We start from the raw sequence: 27,919 nt of genomic DNA, 5'->3' as shown, positions 1-27,919 counted from the left end.
CGAGAATACTGGGATTGTCATTCATAGCCCTGTTCCTCCCGTTAGCGCCTGTCGTTTATTTTCCCACTGCGTCATTGTCATTTGCTGTATTATTTTTTTTTCATCCCGCCCCTACAAAAACGGCACCTGTCACTGTGTGTGTGTGTGTGTGTGTATGTCTTTTCACACTGGGAGCAACACAAAAACCTCAGCCTCCTTTGAAAATGCAAATAGGTTCTATTTGTGGCCTGCTCCTGTCAGAGAGTGGGTGAGCGTATTGAGGGAAGTTTTTTTTTTTTTTTTTTTTTGTGTGTGCAGCTGTGTGTGAGTGAATGTGTGGCATGTGGCTACATCTGTGTGTACAGTACACATGTGTGCGCACACATGGCGTCAGCTTGCCTTTATGTGTGTCTGTTGAACGCGTCTCTGGCGTCTCTGCCTTGTGCTGCTAGCATCTGTGTGTCCTTGGTAACGGATTATTTCTTTCTTTGGTGCAGTGTGTCAGTATTGACAGCAAGAGAGATGTTTGTATTTGAGGAAGGTGTGTGTGTGTGTTTGACTGTGTGGCTGAAATGTTGCATTTCACTCTGCAATAGTTTTGTGTATTATATGTTATTGTGTGTGTGTTTGTTGATTTGTTAAGCCTTGTACCTTTTGCAATGAAAATAACGTTATTTCACTCCATCTCCTTTTCCATTTTCTTCTTTCCATCCCCACCTCTTTTTCCCGACTCCTCTCCTCTCCCCTCTTTCATCCTCCCTCCATCTTCGCCCAGGAGAAGAACAAAGACAAAGACAAACGGTTCCGTCCACTCTACGACATCCCCTACATGTTCGAGGCCCGCGAGTTCCTGAGGAAGAAGCTCATCGGTAAAAAGGTACAAGGACTTTCAAAACTGTCACCTCTTATACATGCAACGTGATTGTTTTCTAATCAGCTTTTGATTAGTTAAACAATATGTCTAAACAAGAATCCCCCCCCTCCCAGTGGCTTTACATGCGCTCCAACACCCTTTCCCCCTCGTCAGCAGCCGAACACACGATTCTGAATCCCTAAGCTGAAGGTGTCTGTTTCTCTGCCTCCCTCCGTGTGAATACCAAGTGCTCCCTGTGGATGCCCTGGGGCTCAGTATTGGCCTGGACGCACCCTTTAAACAAGCAGTGTTGATTTCCCCCCCTCTTGTGTCTATTGATCTGCCGGGGTCTGTACACCTTGGGGGCCGCTATGATTTACACACATCTGACCCAGCACAACTCGGCAATGAGCAAGAGAGCACTTTAGAAAACACACACCATTGCTTGAACATCTGCTTTTTTTGTGTAAAACTTGAACCGATGAACTATGAATTGAGGTTTTTCGGTATGAGAAAAACACTTTAAATGGGGGTAATGTTTTAAAAAGCAAACTTTGCCTCCCAGATCAAGTTATATTGTTTTTACACCAGGGTACCCTCAGTAAATCTGTAAAAAAAAAAATGACTCCGGCATTCTTGTCATTGTCCGCACAGTAGCAATTTTGCCACCTCCAGTGGCAGTAATGGCACAGGGAGAGGAGGCAGCGCTTGCTCATAGGCATGCCCAAAGCTGTTGTCCACCGCCTGAGTTGAATGATGGTTTATGTTTTTCCAAATAGTTAACTCTGACTCTTGTCAGATGCACACAGGGCCGCGTTATAATGGGAACCCTGCCGAAAAAGATTGGAATCTTTCTCGCAAAAATCTACATGAAAATGTAGTTGAGGGTGCAAATTGATGGAAAGCGCTGTCAAAATGGTGCATTTATGCACAATCATACTGCCAAAATGACTTCCTTAGTGGGGAGTTATCTCATAAATTCCACGCTGTGTTGCAGCTGACTACCAAGTATCAGTCATTGGAGCTTAGACCTTCACAAATCAATTCTCAGTGTCCTTTTTAAACAAAAAAATAAAATCACAGCCTGTGTTGCTGCTGAGCTGAGAATGTACTGATTTCAGGGGTCCACACCACAGCACCCAGTTAATAGATGGAACAAGCAATCCCGTGTCACACACACTTTCTTAAGTGAACAGTGTTAAAAACACATTTGCAGCACAGCCTGGTTAAACGCAAAAACATGCACCCACTCAAAGCCAAAAAGCCGAGAGAGTTCCTTTTGGCATTCAGCACAGGAGTGAGATTCATATCCCTGTCTCAGCCTCTCGTTGCAGCCGTTTTAATCATCCACATTAATGTTTTTTAATGACAGAAAATTCAGCCGTAAGCTGGCTTTTTGACGAGTGAAGCGAGAATAATGATCCGAGCTGTTTATTTGCGGTGTTTGTGTTTGGGGGATAATGAGTGTGTGTATGATGGGAATAGGAGCGACTACAGCTTTGTCAAGGTGTAAAAACGTTATACGAAATATGCCGGTAGCATGACGATTAAACGTGTATTGTTGTGCAGGTTTGCAACATCAAGCCTCATATAGGCCCCATATATAATGAGTGTAATGTACCCTGTTGGGCTTGTCGATAGAATTGCATGTTATTGACATTAAAATACAACGCTGTGTGTGTTTGTGTGTGTGAGGTGTGGGCACATGCATTTAGATGAAGTCATAATACAGATACATTGCCATTTAGGGCTTTTCAACATACAAGTGCTAACACATGCAAAGCCATTCCAGTCTACTGTGTGGTCATTAGCTGTTTGAAATAGGAAGAATATGCGCTGCGAGGTTCACTCTGCATGTTTTTTATAATTGTCACTCAATATATCCACATGCACACAAACGCACACAACATCTGACATCACACAGATCAATCTGCTGTTTTTTTTTTTTTACGCCGAGTGTGATTTCACAGTATTGCTTGCTTAGACTCGAGGGTGTTTCAAAAGTCAACTCAGCTAAAATGTTCCCGTGCCTTCCTAAGCCTCGGGCAAATTGCTGTTTGTAGTGTTTATCGGAGAGGAAAGTATGCATGATTGTCTACGTGTCAAAAGGAGTTACTGTCTTAAGCGCGATAAGAGAGTATGCATGTTTTTCACCAGAGTGCGTCACTGCCCCCCCCACCCCCCGTTTCACAATCTGCATTTAAATACATCCGGCATGATTCAATCACATGTGGACGGCTTGAAAAAACACAGGTGGGAGGGCGCACTCTGACGTTTTTTTTTTGACAGATTTGATCACTATGGCTACAGGCGGAGGCGGAGGTGGTGGTGATGGTGATCGGAGTCTTGTGCAACCACATGTATTGTCGTATGAATGCAAAATGTCAATCCTGGATCATTACAACTTTAAAATGCAGCCCACACCTGTAGCAAATGACCATTAATCTCTGCCTTGCCCTCGTCACCGGGAAGTTGGATGTATAAATACATACAGTATCTGCCACTGTATTGCTTTACATTTGATTAGTATTGAAGTCGTGTCTCCCAAGTGTGTGCTTGTAGGCTCTTTGAAGTAAGTTAGGTTTAAGTGGAAAGCTCTTGCCCATTTGCCAGCAGTAAAGCCCCCCCTCTCCTCACTCTGGAAAAATCAATGACGGAAGAGCTCTGGAACGCTGCTTCCCTCCCATTCCTTTATTGTTGCTAAGATACAAGGCTAAAGCTCTGAATTAGACCCTCTGTCACCATGTATCATCTCCTTTTTTCAATAATTGCAGAGTCCTAAAAAAAAACTGCAGTTTTTTTTTTTTTTTTTGAAGGTAGAAGCATCGCCCATCAGCTGCCTTGGCAACAAGAGGAGAATTAGTTTGGATGAAGTGATCACAGACTCGCTATAGGTGAATGTTTATTTGCGGCGGTGAACACGATCCTAACCCTTGAGGCTTTAATGTTAATCTATGCTACCTTGGCCTACTTGAGTTGTCAAGTTGGATGCAGGTAGATGCACAAGTGTACGGAGGCATGTTGCACTCCAACAAGAGGAGAGGAGTTTAGTCGACCCACTTACTGTCATCCTGTCTCCGAACACTAAGCTCTATGGAGACAGATTTGGAGCAGTAAGCATTAGGAGAAGACTCTAAGACCACTGCTTTCCCTGAAATTCTGCTCCAGAGAACTCCACTTTTATCTTTCTCTTTTTTCTTCTTCTTCTCTCAGACACAAACCGAGACAAAGATTTTACCTCGGCATTGGGGTAATTAGGGCTTGACCTGGCGGATTTAAAAGAAAATACTCTGTCTGATCCAGGTCCTTTCTGAAAGAAAAGGGGAAGAGAACCCGAGTCTTTAACAGAGGTGTGACTTGAGATTTATTGTCGGATCACAAAAGATGTGCCTTTTGCATGGGCCGGCTCAAACTGGACTTGACCAGAGCTAATCGTCCTGTCCCGTCACGAGGTTGAGTTGTCAGATTGACCCACAGGTATTCCCTTGACAACGATCCCATTCAGAGTCTTGCCTAAGAGTGCAATACATTGCATGAATTGGGAAACAAGCAGATTTTCCCCTGACTAAACCTTCTAGGACGTGACTAAGCATTAACTACGAGTCTCAGTGTGCTGAGCTAAAGCTCAAAGACTTAGTGCCAGCGCTCCGCTTTAGGAGAATAATGCTACATTAAATGCTTTTTTTCTATTAAACCCCCTATTCCTCATATCTATAAGGAGAGCATGGCGCTTTTGATCTTTTATAAAGCATATCTAATATCCATATTCAAAAGATTGCCTTTTTTTTGACCAAGCAGAGTCTATATTTAATAGCTCTCTGAGGCAGAGAGGAATTGGCGCAGCACCTGGTCTGGTCTTTGAACGATGACTTTACAGCTTCAGGTGGTGATGAAATCTTTTTCTGTTCGCAGCATTAACTCGAACAACTTAATATTATCATAGTCATGTTGACAGGACTCTCCAGTCCAGCGACACGAGACACAGTTGGGCCAATTAAAGTCTAAACTTGGAGTAATTAAAGTGATATGCAGGGGAGGTGTGTTTGTTTGGACACACCGTTGCATTTTGAGACAGGTTTCACCATTTTGGAGTAACTTGTTGGACCTTCTTGTCAAAAAAAAAAAAAAGACTTCTGAACTGTCCCTTTAGGGTGGTCTAAATATGCACGGAGGCATTTTCCTTTCCGCCGCTCTCTCTGTCACTCCGTCCGTCCATCTGTCTCCTTCTCTCATATATATACTGTATATCCCCACCCCCATTGAAACGGCAGCGCTTGCATGGTGACATAATCCCAAAAAGCTTGATTTGGCTAACTTTATAAGTAGTGCTTCTTGTGCGCCTGGGTCTCAGCCTCAGCAGAAAAAAAAAGTCCAATGGAAATGTTGCATTAAGCCACTTATCAGGGTTGAGCACATTCGGATAATCCTGCGTGCTCAAAGTGGCTCCTGTTATGCAGCTGCTTGTGTAGTACTGTTAGCAACAGACTTCTCCCTCTTATTGGTGTGCATGCGCCGAGAATGCCGTATGTGCAATGTGGTATTTGATGTGGTGTGTGTGTATGTATTTTGTGAGAGTAAAGACTTGATTTGAGGTAAAAAAGAAAAGCTGGAGGTGTGTGCGTTCAAGCAGATGCAAAGTGTGTCGACCTAAGCGTCACCAAGTCCTGTGTTTGAAAACCCAGATGGGGCTTCCTCTTCCTCCTTCCTTCGTCCCCCTCTCTTCCTCCTCCCTCCTCTCTACGTCGTGCCGTCCCAGTCGGAGGTTTTCTCCTTCCAGCACAGCTCACTTCATTAAATGATAGCCAGCTGCGATTACAGCCCGCTAAAACACCGCGGCAACAACGCCAGCACCTCTCTTTGACACACACACACACACACACACACACGCTCTCCTTCTCTTTCCACACCTTTGTACCTCGCTGTCCCTCTTGTGCTCATTTTCTCGGCCGATATTCCTCCCTTTGTTCTCATCTTCCTTTTGCCTTTTCCAAGACTTAAAAGATGTCAAAACCAAGATTAGCTGATGATCGGCTAATATCCGCGGTGCAGCGTGAGGCTGTTCCAACACCTGTGTGTCTAATTCGCCAACTCCAGCTGAACTGTGATCATGCACTGTTCCTCTGAGAATCCTAACGGCGCTAAACATGCTCTGTGATTACAAATTGGTTCACACCGTGCCAGTTTAAAAATGTTGCTGATCATTAATCACCCGTGGGATCCTACTTTTAAAAAAGCTGCAAGTAACAGGTGCTTGTTTCAGTTTGTACCTGCGTGGGTTCCCTCACATGAACAGCAGGTAGATTGGTGACTGTAAATTACACCTTGCATAAATTGTTTAAAGGGATAGTTCAACATTTTGGCAAATTTGCTTATTGCCATAATCCCTATAGTCATAGCAGTAGGTTCATTACCTTTATCTGTCGGTGCATGTTGTTTTGAGATCTGCAGGGCAGAGACGTGAGCTGCTCAGTGAACACAATGGAGGTGAACGGTACAGGTCCCCTGTACCTCATTGAAGTCATCAAATATACAATCCAACAACTCCAAGTTGTGACCTTCACATCCACCACGCTATGACATAATAATGTAACATTACAAGACCAAGTTGTTTTCGTTTTGCAAATGCAGCCGGAACTACATTCCAGACAACGGCTGCTGGGCGGAGTGAAGTAGCTCTGAGTATTTGCTTCATCTGTCTCAATGTTACATAATAATACATGATTATCTCATGAAGTGGTGAATGTGCAGGTCACAACTTGTCCTCGAGAGTGTTGTGGAGTTGTTGGATTGTGTATTTGATGCGTTTTGAGGGACAGGGAACCTGTACCGTTCACCTCCATTGTGTTCACTGAGCAGCTCACGTCTCTGCCCCGCAGATCTCAAAACAACATGCACTGATAATTAAAGGTAATGAAGCTACTACTATGACTATAGGGATTATTGGCAACAGGCGAATTTGCAAAATAATTTTGAACTGTCCCTTTAATACAGGCAGGAATAAAATTAATTCTAGCAAACAGTAGGTTCATTTTGCTTCAATTAAGACTATCTTTTTCCACACAGCTGTCTGTGTTTCCATGTAAGGTGGATAAACAGAAACACTCCTGCGTCGTCGTTCGCTCATTAAACGTGTGGACATGTAACAAACACGATTCCTCCGGCGGAGGAAACAAATCTCTCCGTGCCGCTTGTCGCATCGCCATAACAAAAACATTTCGTCTTCTCTTGTGCTGCTGCTGCTGCTGTCCTTGTCCTTATCACTCCCCCACTTTCTAATCCATCCGCTGCCTCTTCCCCCTCCGTCTCACTGTCCTCTGGGGGGTTCTTATAGATGGCTTTGCCTTATCAGGAGATCTGTTAGATGGCCCGTGGAGAATGGGCCTGGAACTCCTCTAATCTAACATCGCTTGGTCAAAGTTTATAATCTGTCATCACCTCGCTTAATGGGGAACTACTGGTGTTCTGGTTTCTCAGTTTATATAGCATCCAGCATTATGTTTAGCTTGTGTGTTTTAAAATCTCCTCTCCAGATCTTCTCTTTTACGTCGGCTCTCTTTCTTATGCCCCTGCACTGGCAACAGTCAGAAGAAAAGACGTATTGTTTTTGGGACAATCCATTTGTAGGTACGTCCTCCCATTCCTATGAACACAATCCCTCAGTAATGCCTTGAGATTTTGGAAACCAAAGGTCAAGGGTGTGGACATGATATCTCAATAACACCTTAAAGCACACATGTCCAACTCAAGGCCCGGAGGCAATAGCCGGCCTGCGATACATTTTCATATTATAATACACTGCAACAGCTACCGTACAGTCATGACCAAGCAGCAGATCGACAAGCGCCAAGCCCCATCTGCTGCGCTGTTGACAACAAAATGACACACAGAAGTCATCTCACTGATGCACACCTCCGCTCGGCTCAGGACCTAACCCCAAACATGAACGAGCTTGCAGCCAAGAAAAGAGGCCAAGTATCTGGCATGGACAAAATGGCACAGGAGAGAAAACTAGGCTAAATATGTTTTTTTTTTGTTCAGTTATTTTTTTACACCCTTTTCTGAGATGACAGTACAGTTTTCATGTTTGGCCCATATATACATACTTTATTGGCCTCTTGTCTTCTTGAGTTTGACCCCCCATGACTCAAAGGAACTTCTTCAAATTTGGAACAAATGAAGAGGTGATGAGTTTTTTGTATGTAAAACCTAAGCGTGACATCGTGATACAAATACAGATACAAATCCCCTCAAAACTCTTCACTCCAGAGACTCTGGACAGATGTCAATCATGTAAACTGCAGCTTGACCGGTTGGGGGTGTGGAGTCGTGCAGCTGTGAGGTGCCATTTCTACTTTCGTAATCTAAACAGTTCCGCTTTTCAGTAGATACGAAAAAAACTCTGTCATGTTTGGACCACGAGGAAATTAAAAGCTTTGAGGGAGTCGAGATGAAATAATTTCCTTCATAACAATGAGAATGGGTTATTTGCACGGGCACCAAACTAATGAAACCGAGGGCGTTTTTAAAAGTGGGGGGGGGGGCTTGTGTAATGTACCACGGCTGAGAGAATCACAAACCAATTCTGCTGCTGATAATATGATGGTTAGTCCCGTTATGGGTGCCATTAATATACATTATGGTGCAGGAGATGTTGATTTTTTTTGAGCCTGGATGCAAACGTTGCCTCAGCTGGGATTGTTAAGGTTAAGTAAAAGTGTGTGGAGCCGAAATGTTACAGCCTCCTCTTCACAGCGGAAGGGAAATACTCAAAGATGAAACAGCCTTTTACTGTTTTTATTTTTATTTTAGATTTTTTTTATTTTCCCTTTTGTTCCATCTCTTTCATCTTTTGAGATAATATCCTGGCATTAAAAAAAAACCTTCATCTGTGCAACACTAAACTTGAAACTCCATTGTTTAGAGACATAAGTACCCGCACCTTTCGTCTTTGTGCTATAAATCTCTTTGAAAAACACACTCTTTATATTTAGCAGAGCAGCCAGCTGTGGCTTCGAGAAACCATAATCCATCTCCCATCATCCCGTTTTTTTTTCTTCCATTTTTCACCTGCTCTTAAAAATGCAGACATCACATCTCGCCGATCAACTGGCTACGATACATCCATTCTGCCTTGACAGAAGCTCTTCTCCTCTGCTCTGCTCACGTCTCCATGTCCTCATCCCCCGTCCCTCTAATGGCAACTCGACGTCTCTCTGTGTCCTGGGTTGGCGTCTCTTTCAAGTCTCTGTAATGGGCCTGTCTGCTTTGTCTCTGTTTGACTTGTGTGTCTACGCTATGATACTGTGATGAAGAGTTACTTTCTCCGTACTATTCCTTTTTTTTTCTCCTCCTCTCCATCTCATGGTCTGACAAAGTTGACACGTAGCTCTTAAACTGCCGATTGTGTGTACTGGTGCGGCTGTCAGCGCTGTCTGCCTGTGTCTGGCCCTCAAAGTAGGCTTTCCCCATCAGATGCCCGTGGATATATGTACACACACACACTCATACACTCATACATGCATACACACACAACCCACCCACAGCTGAGTGACAAATTTGTATCTTCAGGGTGGGTGGATTGTAGTCTGTCCCTCGGGAGCTATGTTGAGAACACACAGTGTAGGGTTATTTGGGTTCTGTCACTGTTCCCTGTTCCCTGTGTGTGTGTGTGTGTGTGTGTGTGTGTGTATTGTCCCAAACACCCACACTGTGTTAATACTCCTCCTCTAGGGAGATCTACAGTGCTGCCTGACGTGATTCACACTGACTGGGGGTGACCTTGAGAACTGGGACAAACACACACACAGACCCACACATAGACACACACAGACACACACACAAGTCAGAGCCCTCCCTCCCTCCTCCACTAATTATTACCGTAACTGGTGTTGCCTTCAGTTCGTCTCTGTGCTCTCGTCGTGTTTTTTGACCTTCTCCCCCTCTTGCGCCCCCTTCAGGTCAACGTCACGGTCGACTACATCAGAGCTGCTGCCGGTCCAGGCGAAGGCACCCCTGCCTTCCCAGAGCGCACCTGTGCTACAGTCACAATTGGCGGCATGTAAGTAACAAATCCTGAACCATCCACTCACACTCAGGCTCTTCAGAGAGGAGCAGAGCCTGGTTTCTGTTTACTCCGAATTTTGTCTGCATTCTGGTTTCTGTCTTCTAGCGCATACGGAAATATCCAAATTCACCAAAGTAAAAGTTTTCACCAACATAAAACTACATTTATGAGCCTCCGCGCGCACCGTGAAATTCTTTGACCGGCGCAAGACAGACCCATGTTTTCATTCATCAAGAATTAAAGTCAGAGGTTCGAAGACGATCACATACCGTCGTAGTTCCGACCATTAACGGCGATTCGGCGGCGTTATTCTCATGACTCGCCAAGAAACCTAAAAAAACGCTGGTCGGCTCGACCAGCATTTCCGCCACCACTAATAATAACAAAATAACGATAGAGACAAAGCGATATATTTATCGAAAATGGGCCCATTAACAAGTGTGGGTAGCGTAGATTCATCCACATTAACGTGAGACTTTTTTATAACCAAATAGAAACTCCTCGTTGTCCCTTTAAAATAAAATAGACAATAACTTGTAATACAATTAAATACAATAAAAGAATAAGCTTAACTTAATGGCTCGGGATTTTCTTGTAAATTATATTCCTTAAATTAAAAAGTTTCACCGCATTTTATTAGCCTAGTCCTTTTATTTTGACGGAAAGGCCTGTCTCTCTCACCCTGGTTCCGGCTGCTTACCAAAACAGCGAGTCAACGGCCCCAGACTAGTCTCCTGTTGTTGACACAGTCGAGTCTAGCTTGCAGCATGAATGAAACATGCCCTGTACTCCCCCCACCTCAAGCCTCCAGTTGGAGTTGGTTACAAATAAGCTTTAATTGACAGATAATGCAGTGCGTAGTTTGGCAGTGTAAGACCCTCCACTAACACGGTTCATTTTTGATCGCCCTGCTGTGTCTCTGTGTGAAACTTTAAAAGTGAAGTTCATCTGATGTAAGGTGGCGGAGAATAATCATCGGTAATTGCTCAGAACTTGTAATCTGCTCGTAAATCACAAAGTAACCTGCAAGTGCTTTGTTGTATTTTAATTTTCATGAGAAGGGTCGCATCAGTGCAAGCAATTATTTTCTATCTCCAAACAGCGCTTTGAAGAAATGCAGCTTATTCATTTGAAACATGTATCTTTTTTTTTACACAAGATATAAACGTTATTAAAGTATTCAGAAGTTCAAATTTAATCAATACTGGATCGAGGAGCTCTAATGCCACGCGACTTGAAATGAACCTTCTGAAGTCTGTTCTCTGTCTCTCTCTCAAAAAAAACAGTTGAAAGCTCCAGTTATCATGTGGATTTTTCCGTCTGTATCAGTCAAAGCTCAAAGCGCAGTCACGCGCGCACATTTTCGTCATCGCACCAGTTGTCTTGTATCTGATCGCACACACATAACGGCGGAGGTCAGAACCCCGACCTATCGAGCAGCCGATTGCAGCTCAACATCGGCCAATTACACCGACTGCTCTGTTCTGCAGATAACAGTTGGTGTGGACGCCCCCCCATCCCCCCCACCCCTCTATGGATCTAGAGGTCAGGGGGTGAGGTGTTGAGTGGAGGGGATGTTGTTGACCTTGTATGACCTTGTTTTATGTTCTTGTATTATTCACAGTTTCCCCTCCTTGTTTGCGCTCGGCTTAGTTGGCTGTTTTGAAAGAAATGCTTCAGACTTTGGAGGAAGTTACTCAAGTAGTAACTCTAAAACAGACGTGTTGGGGTGATGGGGTCATAGGGCTCGGAGCAGGCAGGAAGTCTCCCTAGATTAAATAAAACACACAAAAAAACAGATTTCATACAGACAAAAAACAATGTGATAGTCCACTAGTTCGCTGTATTATCCTTTGTTATCTTCCCGTCAGCTTTCAGCCACTTAACAACTATATATCATAAAAATACTGTATGTTATCCTATCCAGAGCTATTATACTGGATCTGTAGCTGCAACATGAAGTCAGACAAATGCACTGGAAGAGTTCCTTCCCTTCCCTTTGGTTCCTCTTTCTCCTACACTTGAACCAGAACACAGATGTCCAAGGGGTAGCCGTTAAGTGCTGCATTAAGTACAACAATACTCCTCTTCCTGCCCTTCATCCTCCCTTTTTTTTTCTTTCTGTGCATCAGTAACGCAGCGAGGAAGCCGTTAGTGTGCAAAGTCAACATTTAAGTGACCTTTGTTCCTCAGCAAAGCCACCTTTTGGGATTTGTCATGTCCTTATTTTCGCTTTTGGTGTGCTAGCTCACTTTGTATTCCGTATGAGGCCAAAGGGTTTTTGCTTGTTTGTTGTTGTTGTTGTTTTCATATTAAAGTAATCTCTCTCTCTCTCTGTGTTTCTCCAGCAACATCGCAGAGGCTCTGGTCAGCAAAGGCCTCGCCACGGTCATCAGATACAGACAGGATGACGACCAGCGCTCCTCCCACTACGACGAGCTGCTTGCCGCAGAGGCACGGTGAGGAACACACACGTACATTTATACACACACACACTATCTTTACACACAAAACCCTTTCACACTCACCCATTCACCCACTCCCCACCCCCCCTCTTTTTTTTTGACGTGAACCTACGCAGCTGCACTCGGCACAACGGGTCTCTCATGTTTCACGTTCATCCTCACAAAGGACACATTTCTGTTTGCTCCAAATAAAAACACATGCATGCACACACAGTAATCTTTGACTAGTCTTTTCATACAGACACACACACTCACTCACACTCCTCCATCTACTTGCGAGTTGTGTGTGTGTGTGACCTTGACAGAAGCTGCTCTTGGGAAGTGATAGAGTACTGAATATGACCTTGAGCTTCTTTTTTTTCCCTTCAAAATGCTTTTACATTTGCAGTTGCATTCAATGTGACACAGGTGAATCAACTCCCATGTTTATTGTTTTCATAAGTCACAGCCTTTCATAGCTGCTGCCGCTTTTTCATAGGAAACATGTCATTGCTGTCATTTTTTCTTACTCTACATACATACATGCCTGCACACACACACATATATATACACACACACACACCTCCCCAAGTGCTGGATGCTAAATCAGAGCCTCTCTTTACACAGGCCCTATGAATATAATTATATGGAGGTGCAGAGAGATTTAGTACAGGCTTTATTACTCTGCCATAGATTAAGATCTGCTGGCTATAGGTAGAGCAGATGCAGCCACAGCCTCTTTTTATAAGACTAACTTTCTCTCCCCTCTCTCTCTCTCTCTCTCTCTCTCTCTCTCTCTCTCTCTCTCTTTCTCTCTTTCTCTCTTTCTCGTGCAGTGTCACTGCCCGCCCGCCCTCTCTTTCTGCCTCTCTCCCTCCTCCTGCTTTCTTTTTCCTCCTTTGCACATTTTGTCCTTATTTCTCCACCGTAGCTGTTTTCAATTTTGTCCTTCTTTGGCCTTGCTCTTCTGTGTCGTCTCTTCTCCCACCCCACCACCATCCCCCTTCCTCCCTCCCTCCTCTCTTTCTTACTCACTTTCCCTGTGTCCCTGGTGGGGTCTTATTAGAGTTGATGAGAGGTTTCTGTCTATAGCCTTGGTTTTTTTTATTTTTAGCCGCCGCTGCAGGAGGCCGATTCGCCCCCGCGGCCTTCAAGGAACCTCCTCCCGGCTATTAAACGCACACATACATACATACATGCTCTCATAAATGTACACACACGCGTTATCTCAGAGTCGATGGAGCGTCCCAGTGACCCAGAGGTGGCATGAATCCACTCCAGAGCTGCAGCCGCTCTGGTCATCTTGATCTCATTCGGCCCTTGAGGCTTTTTAAGGCGGTGATCACCAGCACCAGTCATCATCGCTAAACCCCCTAGCTGGCTCTAAAAGAAGCAACCCATGCCTCTCCTCTCCTCCACATCCCTCCATTCTTACAATAATATCTCTTCCAATGTAATTTCTTTACTACCATTTCCACTTTTCATCATCCCAAGCCTATAGATTATCTGAGCGGTGAGGGAAAAAAAAAAAAAAAAAAAAATCCCCCCTCCAGCGCTTCCATTTGAGCCGTAATGGCAGTTCGGGGAAGTGAAACTGGTATAAATTTACATCCTGCTTTTCCGAAGCCACAATGGCTGCTTCTTTGTATCTACAGCAGTTACTCAAAGAGCTCCCATTTCTCCAGGTCTGTTAAGCCTCCAGCCCTCGTGCCTTATTCTCAATGTATTATAACAGTTCTCCAGCTGTGTCGGTGATGTGTATGTGTTTTTTGTGTGTTTGATTGACTGCAGGGCCATCAAAAACGGGAAAGGTCTGCACAGCAAGAAGGAAGTTCCCATCCACAGAGTGGCCGATATCTCTGGGGTAGGTATTCTTTACACACACACACACACACACACACACACACACACACAGGATATTCTCCACTTCTGCGTTGTGTGTATAATAGGATAAATATCTCACAGTACGCACTGATATCATTTCATATTTTTAACTTTGCGCTCACTTACACACAGCCCCCCATGACTCTCAAAGAAACATCCGACTCTTGATGCCCAAAAGCCACTGACTTGTTCCATCACACATAATAATTCTCAAAAGACAATCCATAATCCTTGAGTCAACCCCCTCATCTCTGATCCTCACAGCTGGTTTCCTCGTCTTAAAGAAACGAAAGCGGCCTCTAAAAATAATCAGCGCCATTAATAAAACCATCAGCGGTGCTTGGTCCTAGCTTGTTTACGTGTGCCCAGGGGCTTGATGGAGGCATCATTTGGCTAATGAAGTCTAATTGGAAGTGCTCACCAAATGAACATTAGTGCGGGGAACCCATAAAATCTCTGAGCAATGAGTAATGAGCGATCGGCGCACATTCTTCTTCAGCATGTGTTTATGTTTTATTGCTGTTTTTTTTTTTTTCCTTTCAATCTTTCATCACCATATGTTTTCATGACTGGTGCTCACCTCATGCCCACTCTCTCCCTTTTTTAAACTGTAATTATGCGAATTCTGCCAGACTTGGTTTGTCACAGTATTAATTGTTAAGACAATCTTTTTTTTATTCCTGAAGTTACATTTCCTTTTAGTGCTTTTCAAGGCCCCCCCCTCCACCCGCCTGGAGAAGTGTAGTCCTCCAGGGTGTCACAGTGTGCTCCGGTACCCGAGTGCAGTCTTTATTAACTCGCTATGCCACAGTGTTGTATCGGTCTGAAGTTGTAAAAACTGAGTGTCCTGGTTAGATGAGCTTCACAGGGAGAGCACTGACAGCTGAGATGTGTCCTGGTGGCACTGACAAGGATTCTAAATGTCGGTACCAGGCTGGTAATGGTACCTCGCTGTTGGTTCATTTTTAACATTGAAAACTCAGGTCAGTCCTTTTTTTATTGAGTAATATCAACTGTGGAGGTGTCTTGTGTAAGTTTGTGCAGATTAGATGTATTTGTGTTTTATTTTTTCACAATTTTTTTCAATTAATTTCTGCTCCCCTCCTCGTTTCGTTTATTGGAACCTTTGCCTCCACTAGCATCTGTTGCATTAAGGACGCAGTGTTTTCTTATAAGCTTTTTGATCTTTTTTGCCTTATTCACCCCCATTCTTACTTTTAATTGGGTTAATTACCTGAGAAACCTGTAGGGTTAGGATTTGCTCGTGCAACAAATACACAATCAACTCACCCACTTTCCACTCAAAGACATGTCATAGGTCGCACCGATGTGTAATGACCTCTTCTTAGTTTAGCTTAGTTTAGGTGCCCCATATGCAGAGGCTATAGTCCTCACTGCAGCTGGCTCCAGATTGAATCCCAATTCGGGTGGCCCTTTGCTGCGTGTCATTCCCCCTCCCTCTGCCTCCCCATTTCCTGTCTCTCTTCACTCAATCAAAGGCAAAAAGCTCAATAACATATACTAAAAAAAAAGACCAAAATAGTACAGCTATAACCCTTTTTTGTTCAGACTCTTTCGAGGGCCTTTACGTATCTGTACTCATCGACGGCCATCATCACTTACACGTTGCCATGAGCCATTAGATGATCCACTGTGAGTGACTCAAAATTGAGCTTCAGAAACATTAGCACCTCATTGTCTCTCTCGCTTGAGCTCTCTTGCACTACTTGTACCAGTCGGCTCAAGAGAGCCACGTGGTCAAATTAATCAGGCTCTTTGTCCGTATTAACCTTTTTTTTTCTTTTTAAAGAGCGATCGACCGCATTTCCTCCGCAAGTTCCTGGTTAACAAGCCAAGTTATTAAAACTCTTTAACACAGAGAGTCCCGCTAATGAGTCAGATGTTGCTCTGCATAACGGCTCTCAGATGTTTTCGCTGTTCCACGTTGTCATCATCATAACCTTCCTGTTATGTGTCTCATTGTGTCAGCAGGACAGTTAAATTACAGGACCCCGTAAAAATAATTATGATGGGGAATTGTTGTGCTGACGGAGTAATCTGTGCTGTACCATCAAGGTTTTTTTTATATACTATACTTATAAGCCCCAACCCTACTTAACTAGCCAAATTGACCACATCTTATGTGTAGCAATGACTTGGGATTAGTGGTGGGAGGAGGTGCTGGATAATTAATTTCCTTTAATAACACACAGAGAAAGCAATATGTGCCACGCCCTGCTTGCTTCCAGCTGGAGATTTCACACGTCTAACTCACAGTGTGCCAGTTACCCTGCACAGTCGGGCTGTAATGGCGTGTGTACTTTGAACGTGATTGTGCTGTGTCATGCGTTTGTCTGTGACATGCACATCAGCACCGTGGAGCCCCTCTTCTAAACTCTCCCTTATTAGTGGCACCCTGTCAGCAGTTCAAGTCGCCACCGCCGTTACACGCACCTCCAGCTCCTCCAGCTCCTCCCCTCTCTTAACATTTCTGTCAGTTTCCAAAAGGACACGGGGGGATTTGCAGCTACAGTCCAGGACCGTTGCCAGCCAGCGCCCGGTAGGCGTGTGTGTGCACACGCATGCACCAGTTGTTTGGCTAGGGCTAATGTAATGAGCATTCTAATAAAAGGACCAAAATAGCAACATTGCCTCCCAACCCCCACATCCTTCCCCTCCCCTCTTTTCTTTTTCCTTTTCTCCTCTGTGGTACACGCCCACACACAACTGTACGCGTGCAGAGGCGCGTCCCCGCACACACATGGAGAAATACACACTCCTATACGTCAGCATCCTTTAGCGCGGTGGTAAAGGTTTGCTGAAAGGGATTATGTACATTGAGTGGGACGCAGTCATAAATAGAGCAGAGATAGGTTTATAAACATATAGTGTAGGAGATGAACAGAGGTGGTGGGAGGAGAGTGGATAAAGCACTTGACTCACCTCGTACCTCTAAAGGTTGCATAATGAGGTCCTCTCATGTCTCTTCCTTTTTTCTGAACCAAGTTAGACTGCACAGCCCACACACTGCAGGTGCTGCAAATGTGTTTGTGTGAACGAGAAAGTGTTTGGTTTTGTTGTCGTCTCCCACTCAAGGGGCTATTCTGGACTTAAGTGGGTGAAGTTCAGGTGGTGCAGCTCATGGCTAAAACACACAGGCCTTTACTCGAAGCATCATGTTTTTGAGTCTCACCGGTGACGCATGTTGCAGGATGTCCGTCTTTTCTATTACTGCTACATGTGTGTGTGTTTATATATTATTTATAAATAAATCTAATCTAAAATGTGTCCCATTTTGTAGTTTTTTACTGGTCAGAGCTCTTCCATCCACTTACTGTAGAAAATGGAGGACACATTTGTTAGTTCTGACTTTCCTTGTCTGAACTCTGTCCTTCCCTCGGAGCCTTTGCTCCTGCTCCCATGTCCACTCTGCCACACACACACACACAACACACTGCTCTGTGACTCACTGGTCTGTTGTGCCTACATGCTCATGCCTGGAGTAGGCAACATATTAAATTATTATATTTTTTTATCGTGTATGGATCTTCCCCTCGCCGCTGCATCACCAGTCCCGCTCGAATACACATGATTTAGCTCTGCTTGTAATTTTGGCCCGCGCTCTCCGATGAGCGCTAGTGACTCACCCCTTGCAGACGGAGATGGAGGCACGAAGGGAGAGAATTATTTCTGATTGCAAGAGGTTCCAGACGTGTCACCGAGAAACACGGCGGACTTCATTAGGGCCAGACCAAGATTTAAAGATGTCTGGAAGAATCCCACAGATTCTGTCGTCAGTAGATTTAGTCCATCTTGTCTTGTTTACGTTTCCTATCATTTGGCTGAGTGTTTTTTTTTTGTTTTTTTTTAAAGATGATTTATCCAGGATGATTTTTTTTGTGTCACACTTTTTTGACAAATTTGTTTCATCAGCTCTCACTTGAATACAATCTGCTGTGCACAGGATTATCAAGGTGTCTTTGTCTTACACGAAGAATCACACTGTGTATTTTTGACAAATAGAAAATTATTAAACCCTGTGATGAATTACTATCTTTTATTCAACGTCATCTCTTTGTCTTCCTTTTCTTTTTTTATCCCTTAGGAAACACAGAAAGCCAAGCAGTTCCTGCCCTTCCTGCAGAGGGCTGGCCGGTCAGAAGCTGTGGTAGAATACGTCTTCAGCGGCTCCCGCCTCAAGCTGTACATGCCCAAAGAAACCTGCCTCATCACATTCCTCCTTGCCGGTGGGTAGAAGCTCTTTTACCGCGTTGATGCGTAGGTCCCTTAATTCTGCGTCCTCCAACTGACTCACTTCTGAGTCTGTTTTCAGGCGGTACTGTACAGTAGTTGCTGCGATGGAAAAGTTCGAGATCGATTTTTGTTTTGTTTTGTTTTGTTCTGTTCTTGGAGTGTATGCGTAGCTGCTAGACTCGTATACACAGAATGTAGCGTGTTGTGACTCCTACCTGCAGTGAGGTCAGAGGTCAAGCCTTCACTACACCTTTTTAGCAGCCGACCGTGACGGGGGCACGCCGGTAGCTGCGTATCTGGGCCAACCGCAGCTCACTCTCTTTCAACACACCAGGGTTGTCGTGAAGCATGTGTCCCCTTTGACCCATCCTGTCTCTCTCTCTCTCTTTCTTTCTCTCTGGCTCTGTGCCAACTTTGAACCAGCTCAGGTTTTCCACTGCTTCTCTGTAGCGGTGGTCATCTTCATTAGGAACTGGCCACCGTGTCGGGGTAAAGGGAGGCGAAAACTCCTCTGTGGATTGGCAGGTTTTTAACGGTGTATGAGCTTGATAATTTCTTTTTTATTGATGAAGCACAAAACCTACTTGTACCTGCTTTTTTCTTCTTCTTTTCTTCGATCCCTCTCTTTCTCAAAGTATATAAGAGGGTCACAGTTTGAAAAGTTTATATCATCTCAGACTATAAAGCTGTAACACCATTAACTTCGCAGGCAGCGACATCAAAACAAATAATTGAGAAAATAATGGGGAAGATTAATCAATAATAAACAATGATCCTTTTGTTACAGGCCTGGAGAGAAATGTGTCTGTTCTTCTTACGCCCTTCTTACCCATCTCGAGGCTGAAAAAAGCAGCAGCAAGTCGAGGGCAAGATGCAGATGGGATGAAATACACAGTGTTTGATAGCGGGGTCCAGCCGTTTATTTACGCTCCTTGACTGTCTTGACAGTTTGCGCTAGTAATAAAAACACTGAGACTGTATCTTGGCAGCCAACAATGATTTGCACATCCTCTCAGATCATGGGAATGGTGAGACTGCTTATCCCCTCCACAACAGATGATGCTCTTTGTTATTGTTGCAATAAAAAATCAGTTTCAATGCTTTTTCCGCCATTTGCGGCCTGACATTTGCCCGCCATACAGTTCCTCTCCATTTCCAGTCGGACAAACACCATGTATTTCTGACAAACACTCATTCAGTGTAATTGCGCGTAGCCGGATTGTTGATGCATTAATTTTGTAATTTGCTTCTGATTGTCTTTGCTCTCGACTGATGGTTTTCATAATCACATTTTTTTCCCGCACTGCCTGTTCCTTGATGTACCGACATGACCCCTGCCAATCAGCGGCCTGCACATATGGACTCATGAGCTTTTTATAGCGCTCACAGTTCTGCTTAAATACGACTGCTTGGTCTAAACACTTGTGTTCAAAAAAAGGATGTTAGGTGATTACATAGTCTTCTTCTTTTGGAATGATTTTTATTCAATCAAAGGTTATTTGCAAATCGTAAGAAGCACATTAGAGCTGATGGCCCCTGTGCAGATTTGATTAAGGTCGTCCCCAGAAGAAAAGATTCATCTGCTGAAAATGAGACAACACATATCTCAAGTATAAACATTAGGCTGCATTAGCGCTGATTGATACAAATGATCCCCTTTGCCATCTTATGTGTTTTTAACTTCTGCTCCAATTAGACTGGGCTGTATTAGCTGCAGAGCTTCCCCCTTAAAGGTGCACGCTTTGTCTTGTCACTTCTTTATCTGCGCTTGTTTTCATCTTGTTTTTCTTCTTCTCAGTGACTGGATTTCTTACCAGATAAAATATTACTCTCTGCTGGGTCACGACCTCGGTGTTTCAGCACCCGCATGTACGGATTTCTTTTTTTTTTTTTTTTCTCGATAAGTGATGTTAAACCTTTAACCAAACATGAAATGAAGTCACAAAAGCCTTATTATCTCTCTACCTGTGATCTCCACGCGCTTCCTATCTGCCTCTACTTTCTCTTTCCTGTCAAAGTTATCTTCGCATGTTTAAGTCACCATCATCCTCACCATGGGCTCCGTTTTTGAAATGACGCCTGCATGATAAATCGGCTGCTCCAAGCCTCTCGTATTTATCTGTGTATGAAACACAGACGCTATTGGACCTTTTTCTCTTAAAACCGCTACATATCTCTGACAGAATGAGCTGTTTGAACTGATCTTAGACATGTATGTTTTAGATAAGCTCTGCGCTTTAAAGTTAAACAGGTGAGTCATCATAGTAGAAGCAGCAGCTGTATCCATGGTACATTTAATTTGTGGTTTATTGTGAAGTGGTTAGTGTATTTGTGTCTAATGCATTTTGTTTATGCATATACACTCACAGGGCATCTGAGGCGTAACTGAAAGCTTTTCATATTATGTCCCATAACAATGCAGTTAAAGCGAAGTTTTAATCAATAATTGTTAGCACTTTTCCAAGGCCAAGTATCATCATTACGTATAATCACACCATTCATTTTGTGTTAAAGGTTAAAAGATGTTTTTTTTCTATAGGCTGAGCTTCCGTCTCGTTTTGGAATCCTAATGTGCTGAGTAAACAACGCTGACTGCATGCAGGCGAACGCGTTCAAAGGACGCTGCCGTTGAAAGAAAGTCTCGCATTAGTCATCTTGTTTCATTAGCCGTGTTTTTCTTCACATTGTATTCATCATGGCCAGAGTTTTATTCTCTCAAAATGTCGTGGGAGGCCATTGAAGAACAAACTGTTTAAAGTAGTGCTGCAAATGAAACGATCCCAAGGCAGTAAGTGATGTAACACTGCAAGTCAAAATTATAATACCAAAAAAAAAAAAAAAAAGGGAGAGAAAGAAAACACAGTACAGGCATCTTTGAATCTGAACTCCTAGCTTGCTTTGCCAGCAGCGTTTCTTCCCCCTGTTTTAGCCTTATTATTTGTCCTGATTTAACACCAAACCCCACTCATTTTTCTCCGGTGAGGCTCCTGAAAGACTCGCTATCTTCGTTGTGCATAGTCTCCTTCCTTTTTTTCCCCAGAGTTTTCCTTGATGGACAGAGACAGTGCTTAAAGAAAAAGGGGATGAGGAAACAAAGGGTAGCAGGAGAAGCCCCGGCTTCAAAGAGGGCCGGAGGTGTGCTGCAGGAGTTGAACGGAAGCTCCTCTCCCTCGCCTCCCACATCACCTCTCCTTTCTTCTCCACCTCACTCGCCGGCCTGTGCAGTGTCACTTGCGTATGCAAGTTTGATAAAGGGTAAAGGAGTCATCCTGTTTCTGAAAGGAAAAGCAGGGTTGGGGGAGGGGGGGGTATAGAGAGATGATGAAAGGAGAAGGAGGAGGTGGTGGAGTAAGAGGCGTGGAGGCAGAAAGGACAGAGGAGGGATAAAAAGAAGGGGATGCAATAAAAGAGAAGACAAAAAAGTACAATTGATGTGAAGTACGTGGGTATAAAGGCCCGTTGAAGTTAACGGAGACCGAGCTGTGAAAAGGCTGTAAAAGTTTTTACTGGCTTCAGTAGCTATTCAGAGTTTCAGACGGAGGCCACAGCAGGTGAAGTGTACTTTTGAAAGTTACTCAGAAAGGTATGTTGAGCAGCAGTCTGTCAAAAAGATGAAACACCCATCACTCGGACACAGAGATTTACAGTGTCAGCAGCAAGCATTAGCCATCGCACAGCGTGTGGCTTAGTGCCATTTGTCTGATTTTTCGATATCTGAGCGCGCGTGTACAGTTGTGTTTGCGAGTGTGTGTGTGTGTATGTGTGTATATACCTGTGAGCTACTTCACTTCCTGCAGTGTGTGGGTGCAGGAGATGGAGAGATGGTGGAGAAGTGGAGCAGAAAATTTGTAGACTTGTTCCCTTAAAATATGTCTGTGTGCAAAAAAAATAAATAAAAAAAAGTTTAGGGTAGTTGCAAGTCAGTCAGGGAAAAAAAAAAAAAAAAAAAATCTACAAATAAAATGTCGCGCTCTGCTGTGACCTCTATATATTGGCGTCCTTGTTCGAGACTGCAGCGCCGCATCTCATTTAGATTCACACGTTTATTAGAAACCTCGGGGCAGGATGCGCGGGCGCCTCCAGACACATTTTAAAGCCTGTCACCTGATGATGTCGCTGGCGAAGGAAGAAATGATAACTTTGGTTAATAACACTTTATTGGTGTTAAATTTACCGCAGTGTAAGCTATAATCTTGAACCTAAACATAGGCTGTGAGCTGTCAGCCCACAGACAAATCAGTCATCCACCATAACCCCCCCCCCCCCTCCCCCCCACCGTGTGCTACTGCAGGAGGAAAAAAAAAAAAAAAAAAGTTCTCAACCCTTGCAAATGTGCTCATGTCTAACCTACGGCTGATATTTAACTCGCATAAATAACAAATTGAGTTTGTCATGTGTGAGAATTTATGCTGTTTTCTAGTCATGGTGGCCACATTATATATATATATATATATATATATATATATATATATATATATATATATATATATATATATATATATATATATATATATATACTGTGTGTGTGCTCCACTGAACTGAGGTCTGCAAGAAAACTGCAGTGTTACTAAACATTAGTAACCTGTCACAGGTCTTTCTCCAGCCAACACATCATTATCCGGGCTGCAGACAACCACACCACGCCGAGGGTAGGACGGCGTCATTAAAAGTAGAAGGCTTTATTTCGACAAATTAAAGATAAGAAATATAACGTTCGATAATTTCCTTGACACTGATGCATGCTTTAGAGGAATTCATTCCTGCCTTGTCTGAGGTAATGAGGCCTCACATTCAAGAGCCGTAGCGAGGTGATGGTGAGGCAGAGGGACGGATTGAGAGGATGAAAGCGAGGGAGAGTTATACAATCCTAGGATTTTCCTGAACACACGCGTTCCTTTTTTGACTTCCTACCATCCCCTGCCCCCCCCCATCCCCTCTTCACCCCTCTCTAACCTCTGTACGATGCCCACCTGCATCTTTCACCCACCGCTGAACTTCCTCCTGAAAACTGACTTGTGATGGCAGTTGAAGGAAAAAAAAAGCAAACCGACTTGAACTTAAAGCAGAAGTAAGCGATCCGGTCGTTTTGGCTAATGCTGCGTTCCAGGTAGGCTTTTGAAACCGTAAATTACAGCTTCAAGTCACAACTTACGACTTTGTAGCGTTTCAGGCAACCCACTCGTGTTTTTCCGACCTGTTTTACCTGTGAAAGTCACTATAACGGCCACTCATAACTTCCGACCCGTGAACTCGTACCAGATTGAACTGGTATGACTTCACAGGTCGGAAAAACACGAGTTACGAGTTTCCTTGAACGCACCATAACAGTCCTCGTCCCTACGTCACCACATTCACGGCGTCCCTTGGCTGCACACACAGCCCTGCATGTCGTTCTCTCTCCTCATTGGATAAAAACTGTAGGATACGATAAATGTTTTCTCTTCGGCTCAGAGCAGAGCAGAGTGACTGACAGACCCGTGTTTCAGTCCAAACACTCTATGTAAGTGATTGCTGTCGGAAGATATAACTATTTAAGACTTATATTAACACAAATATATCACTTACTTCTGCTTTAACACACTGGTGCGCACACTAACACCCCCCCCCCTCAGCTTTTAGGTCTTTGTTTGTTTGCCTGTCACAGTGTTAATTACAGTCCTGTCCACAGCCTGTCAAAAATCAATAATTAGTAACTTCATAACATTATGCACACTTTTTAAACTCGCTTTTTAAAAAAGGACTAATGTTAATTTAGACTTTGGGATTCTTAATGGATAGAGTATGGACACTAATGGCATTCACACTGAGCTGACTGCATGCTGCAAGGATCCATTTATACCTGCAGACACATCAAAGGCCAGTGCACAAAGCGCCTGGCAGCATATAAACAAAAAGTCATCGGCCAATCAATATGCGCAGTCTTGGTGCCGAAATTAGCGACATGATGTATATTTGTATAAATCGCTGCGGCGATAACAAACCCGCAGCGGCCATGCGGCGCAGCGTTCCTCCCTCCGCACCACAATCCTGCAAAAGATGAAGCTCATTATCTCGGCTTGGCTACCAGAGGAAGGGAGGGTCGACTTTTTTTCCCCGCTGTCGGGTCAACTGAAAATGCATTCAATTAAATATTTTAAAAAATATGCCAGAAGCCAAACCGCTGGGCAGAAATGAATGCAGATGAATTCAACCAGTTCGTTATTTTTTATTTGTTGTTTTGTGTGAAGAATTACAAACACAACTTTGATCAGTTCTGGATGAATACGTACACACTGTGTACACCTGCCAGCATTGTTTGTATCATTGTGTCCTAATTGCTTTAAGTGTTTGATTGCTCCTATTAGAATTAAACAGTAGCAGCTTTAGATGACCACATTAAGAATATTGATTGACCGATGATTGGCAGAGGAGCAGACGGTTAGTGTGTGTGTGTGTGTGTGTGTGTGTGTGTGTGTGTGTGTGTGTGTGTGTGATTGAGCAAGAAAGGTGTGTGTTTTGAGCTTAGGGCGCTGGCGGTATTTCATTTGACGCATGACTCGCCCCCCAAATCACTGATTAAAACGTTGCATCTTCTCTGCAGGGCCTCCCCTGGCCATCTTCTGAGCCGGGGCTTCTATAGCGTAGAAGAGGAAGAGAGAGAGGCATGATGGGATATGCGGAGTGGAAGAGATACAAACCCATGAAATGAAAGCGTTGAAAGCATATTGTCTTTTTTTTTCGAGTTGGGTGGGAAACGACGTGAAGTGATTCTTTAATCTGTTTATTCAGTCGTGCGTTCATTTGTTTCAACAAGCAGTCGTCGACTCGTCGCTAAATGTGTGTTTCCAGTTCTGTCGTCAAACCCCCCGACACACACACACACACACACACACATTTTAAAAAAGGAGAATCTAATATCTATGTCTCGGAGACCAAACTGGGATGATTGACAGGTGGGTATGCGCTGCTTCAGGGCCAGTATGAGGAACAGTGTTGTGATGCTGTACAACAAGGTCCTGTCTGTGTGCGTTTGCTTATGTGTGTTTGTGTGTGTGATGTCAGGAGTGATCAGTATACGTCTTGTTTATCTCCGGGATCAGATAAGATGGATATCCTGTAGTTTGACCCAGATGTTTATCTCGGTGTCAGACATGAGTTATGTATCACGGTGCAGGTTCAAATTGGCTGTGCTAAGTGACTCCCTGGCTTGGTTTAAATGCTGCAGAGAGCACACTACACTACAGTGAGTGTATGTGTGAGTGTGTGAGTTGCAAGATATTGAGTGCAGTCAGGAAAAGCTGTAAGTCATTTGAGAAGAGCATGTCGGTGTGTGTTGGATTGCAGATACAGACCTATGTCTTTGGACTTCTCATTTAGGATTATTACATTTAGTACTTGACCTATAATAACCCCCTTTTTTTGGGACGATAATCCTATTGCTTTTTCTTAGTGTATAAGATTTTAAGGGCTGCCTCTGCCTTCTTAAAGAGCTTAGTTTGCATATGCTTGCTCCTGAGGACCCATAAAGCCCTTTGAGACATTGTGCCGTATGCGCTATACAATTAAACCTCTTGTGTGTGTGTTACATTCTCCAGTATTCTTTTCTGTGAATTACACCACAGAAGAAAAACACAGACACAGTTTCCAGCCCTTATCATAGTTCTGTTCAACCCAAGCAGAAACTAAAATATCTCCCTCTCAGCACTTACTTCATCCACCACTTTTTTTTGCTAACTGTGCGCAGTGTTTAACTCCTCCCACTGCTTTTCCTCTCGTCTTTTTCCTCCTCCTTTACTCATTCCTCATCCCCCGTCTCTCCTCCTCTTTATTCTGGCACTGTTGTAGCCACAGTGTCCCATGTGGAAGCCCTGTCCTGGTCCACTTCTATAAATACTTTCAGATGATCTTGGCCATCAGTGTCTCTTCCTCCTCCTCCTCTTCGTTGTCCTCCTCCTTCTTCTTCTTTCTGTTCCACAGGAAGCTGTATTTGTATTGTGCTTTATCGAACATTTGAATATAGAAAGAGGCCTAATGTCACACTGACACGGCCTATTCAACCGTGTATTAATTACTGCAGCAACCTTGGCATTTTTTAAAGTATGTAACACGTTTTGCAGTTCTGTTTTAGTCAGCTACCAATGATAAAAACAGGACCTTATATTGAAAATACACTGAAAGTTCACATTTGCATTTGTCTAATTGGCTTTAATGTGGAGCGTTGTACACTGAACACCTTTATGTCCTGCAGAAGGTTGACTCAACAGTTCTTTATAACTCTTGGGTGCTGACTCTCATGCAGCCTCATTTTTTATTTTTATTTTTTTTTTACCTTTCCTGGGTCATTTTCTCTTTTCTGCCAGTGTGTGTGAATACGCTGATGTCTCCTGTTTTTGTCCTCATAAATGGGACTGACACGAGCTTACAGGGAGCAGAAAGTACTGAACAAAAGTGTAGAATAAAGGAGAAGCATGCAAGTGAACAAATGCACGCTGGTTCGTTTAGCTGCCTGGTTAGAACGTCTCTGGTTATACTTAGATTATCTGTGAACAGTTGAACTAGTGAGAGTTTCCTGCTCCTGACTACGTGTAACAAACCTAAGGAGGAGAAACACATGTCTAGCAGGAAAACAAAACAACGAGAATGAACCTTTTCGTTCAAAGTTAGACGCTGATATTGAATTCAGCTCTATAACATTCATAGATGTTAAAAAAAAAAAAAAAAAAAAAATCCAGTTAGCTACGTGTTGGAAATGGGCTCTGGGACAAAACCCCAACAGATTAATAATACAAATATGGCTTGCAGAGCAGATCTTGAGAGATTTCCTCTGTTAGCACTTACAGAGAGAACAGCAGCCAGGCTTTCGACACACCTGGTACACCGTGTCCCAGATTAATGTCACCGCAAAGCACCGTTGTATTGACAAGTTTGAAGACGTAAGGAGCAATAAGAAATGTCTATTCTTCTCAATTTGGGGGAAACAATGACGACATCTCATACTTCCTTTAATGCACTGATGTATTTCAAGCACTGGACAGCGTTTTCCTGAGAGTAAAGAGGAACGTTTATTAGGTTATTCGGCATAAATCAATGCAGCAACATTCTCGCGAGTGCACATAAATGTAATATAAATTCAGAAACCTGGAGAGAACCGGAGCTCAGCATCAATGTAAAGCTCCTGTGATGCTACAGTTGATAAGTCAGGGTTGGCTCGTTCATGTGCACCGCAGCACGTGTTGCATTGTGCACACATATTGTGAGTCTCGAGGGGGGAGGAGGAAAAACAGCGAGTCTCTAGGTAGGCTCCTCTAATAGTGGCTGCACATGCAAAAAAATTTCAAATGTATGTGGAGAGTAGACTCTGCACAGAACTTAAACTTTCTGTAAGTCTTAGATCAGCACACTGCGCTCGCACTCCCCTACAGCCCAGTCCCATTCACTTTCAAACACAGAAACTCTTGTTGT

General features: G+C 43.7%; 1 protein-coding gene across 2 annotated transcripts in view; it reads left to right on the top strand.

Annotated features, from left to right (window-relative positions):
• The window catches only part of snd1 (staphylococcal nuclease and tudor domain containing 1), a 172,214-nt gene that overhangs the window by 27,843 nt on the left and 116,452 nt on the right, over nt 1-27,919 (top strand). Inside the window, exons 11-15 of one of the 2 annotated variants that reach the window (XM_085769868.1) lie at nt 758-856; nt 9,790-9,890; nt 12,245-12,355; nt 14,132-14,204; nt 18,330-18,471. In XM_085769868.1, the coding sequence (XP_085625994.1) occupies nt 758-856; nt 9,790-9,890; nt 12,245-12,355; nt 14,132-14,204; nt 18,330-18,471 (526 nt within the window). Of the gene's footprint in view, nt 1-754; nt 857-9,789; nt 9,891-12,244; nt 12,356-14,131; nt 14,205-18,329; nt 18,472-27,919 lie in introns of both variants that reach the window. The other variant, XM_085769867.1, reaches the window with a different exon arrangement.

This window comes from Trachurus japonicus, chromosome 23 (genome assembly GCF_045865225.1).
Source record: "Trachurus japonicus isolate A0001 chromosome 23, Traja_1.0".
Taxonomy (NCBI): domain Eukaryota; kingdom Metazoa; phylum Chordata; class Actinopteri; order Carangiformes; family Carangidae; genus Trachurus; species Trachurus japonicus.
The sequence above is the reverse complement of the archived record's forward strand: the minus strand, read 5'-3'. Positions and strand labels throughout refer to the sequence as shown.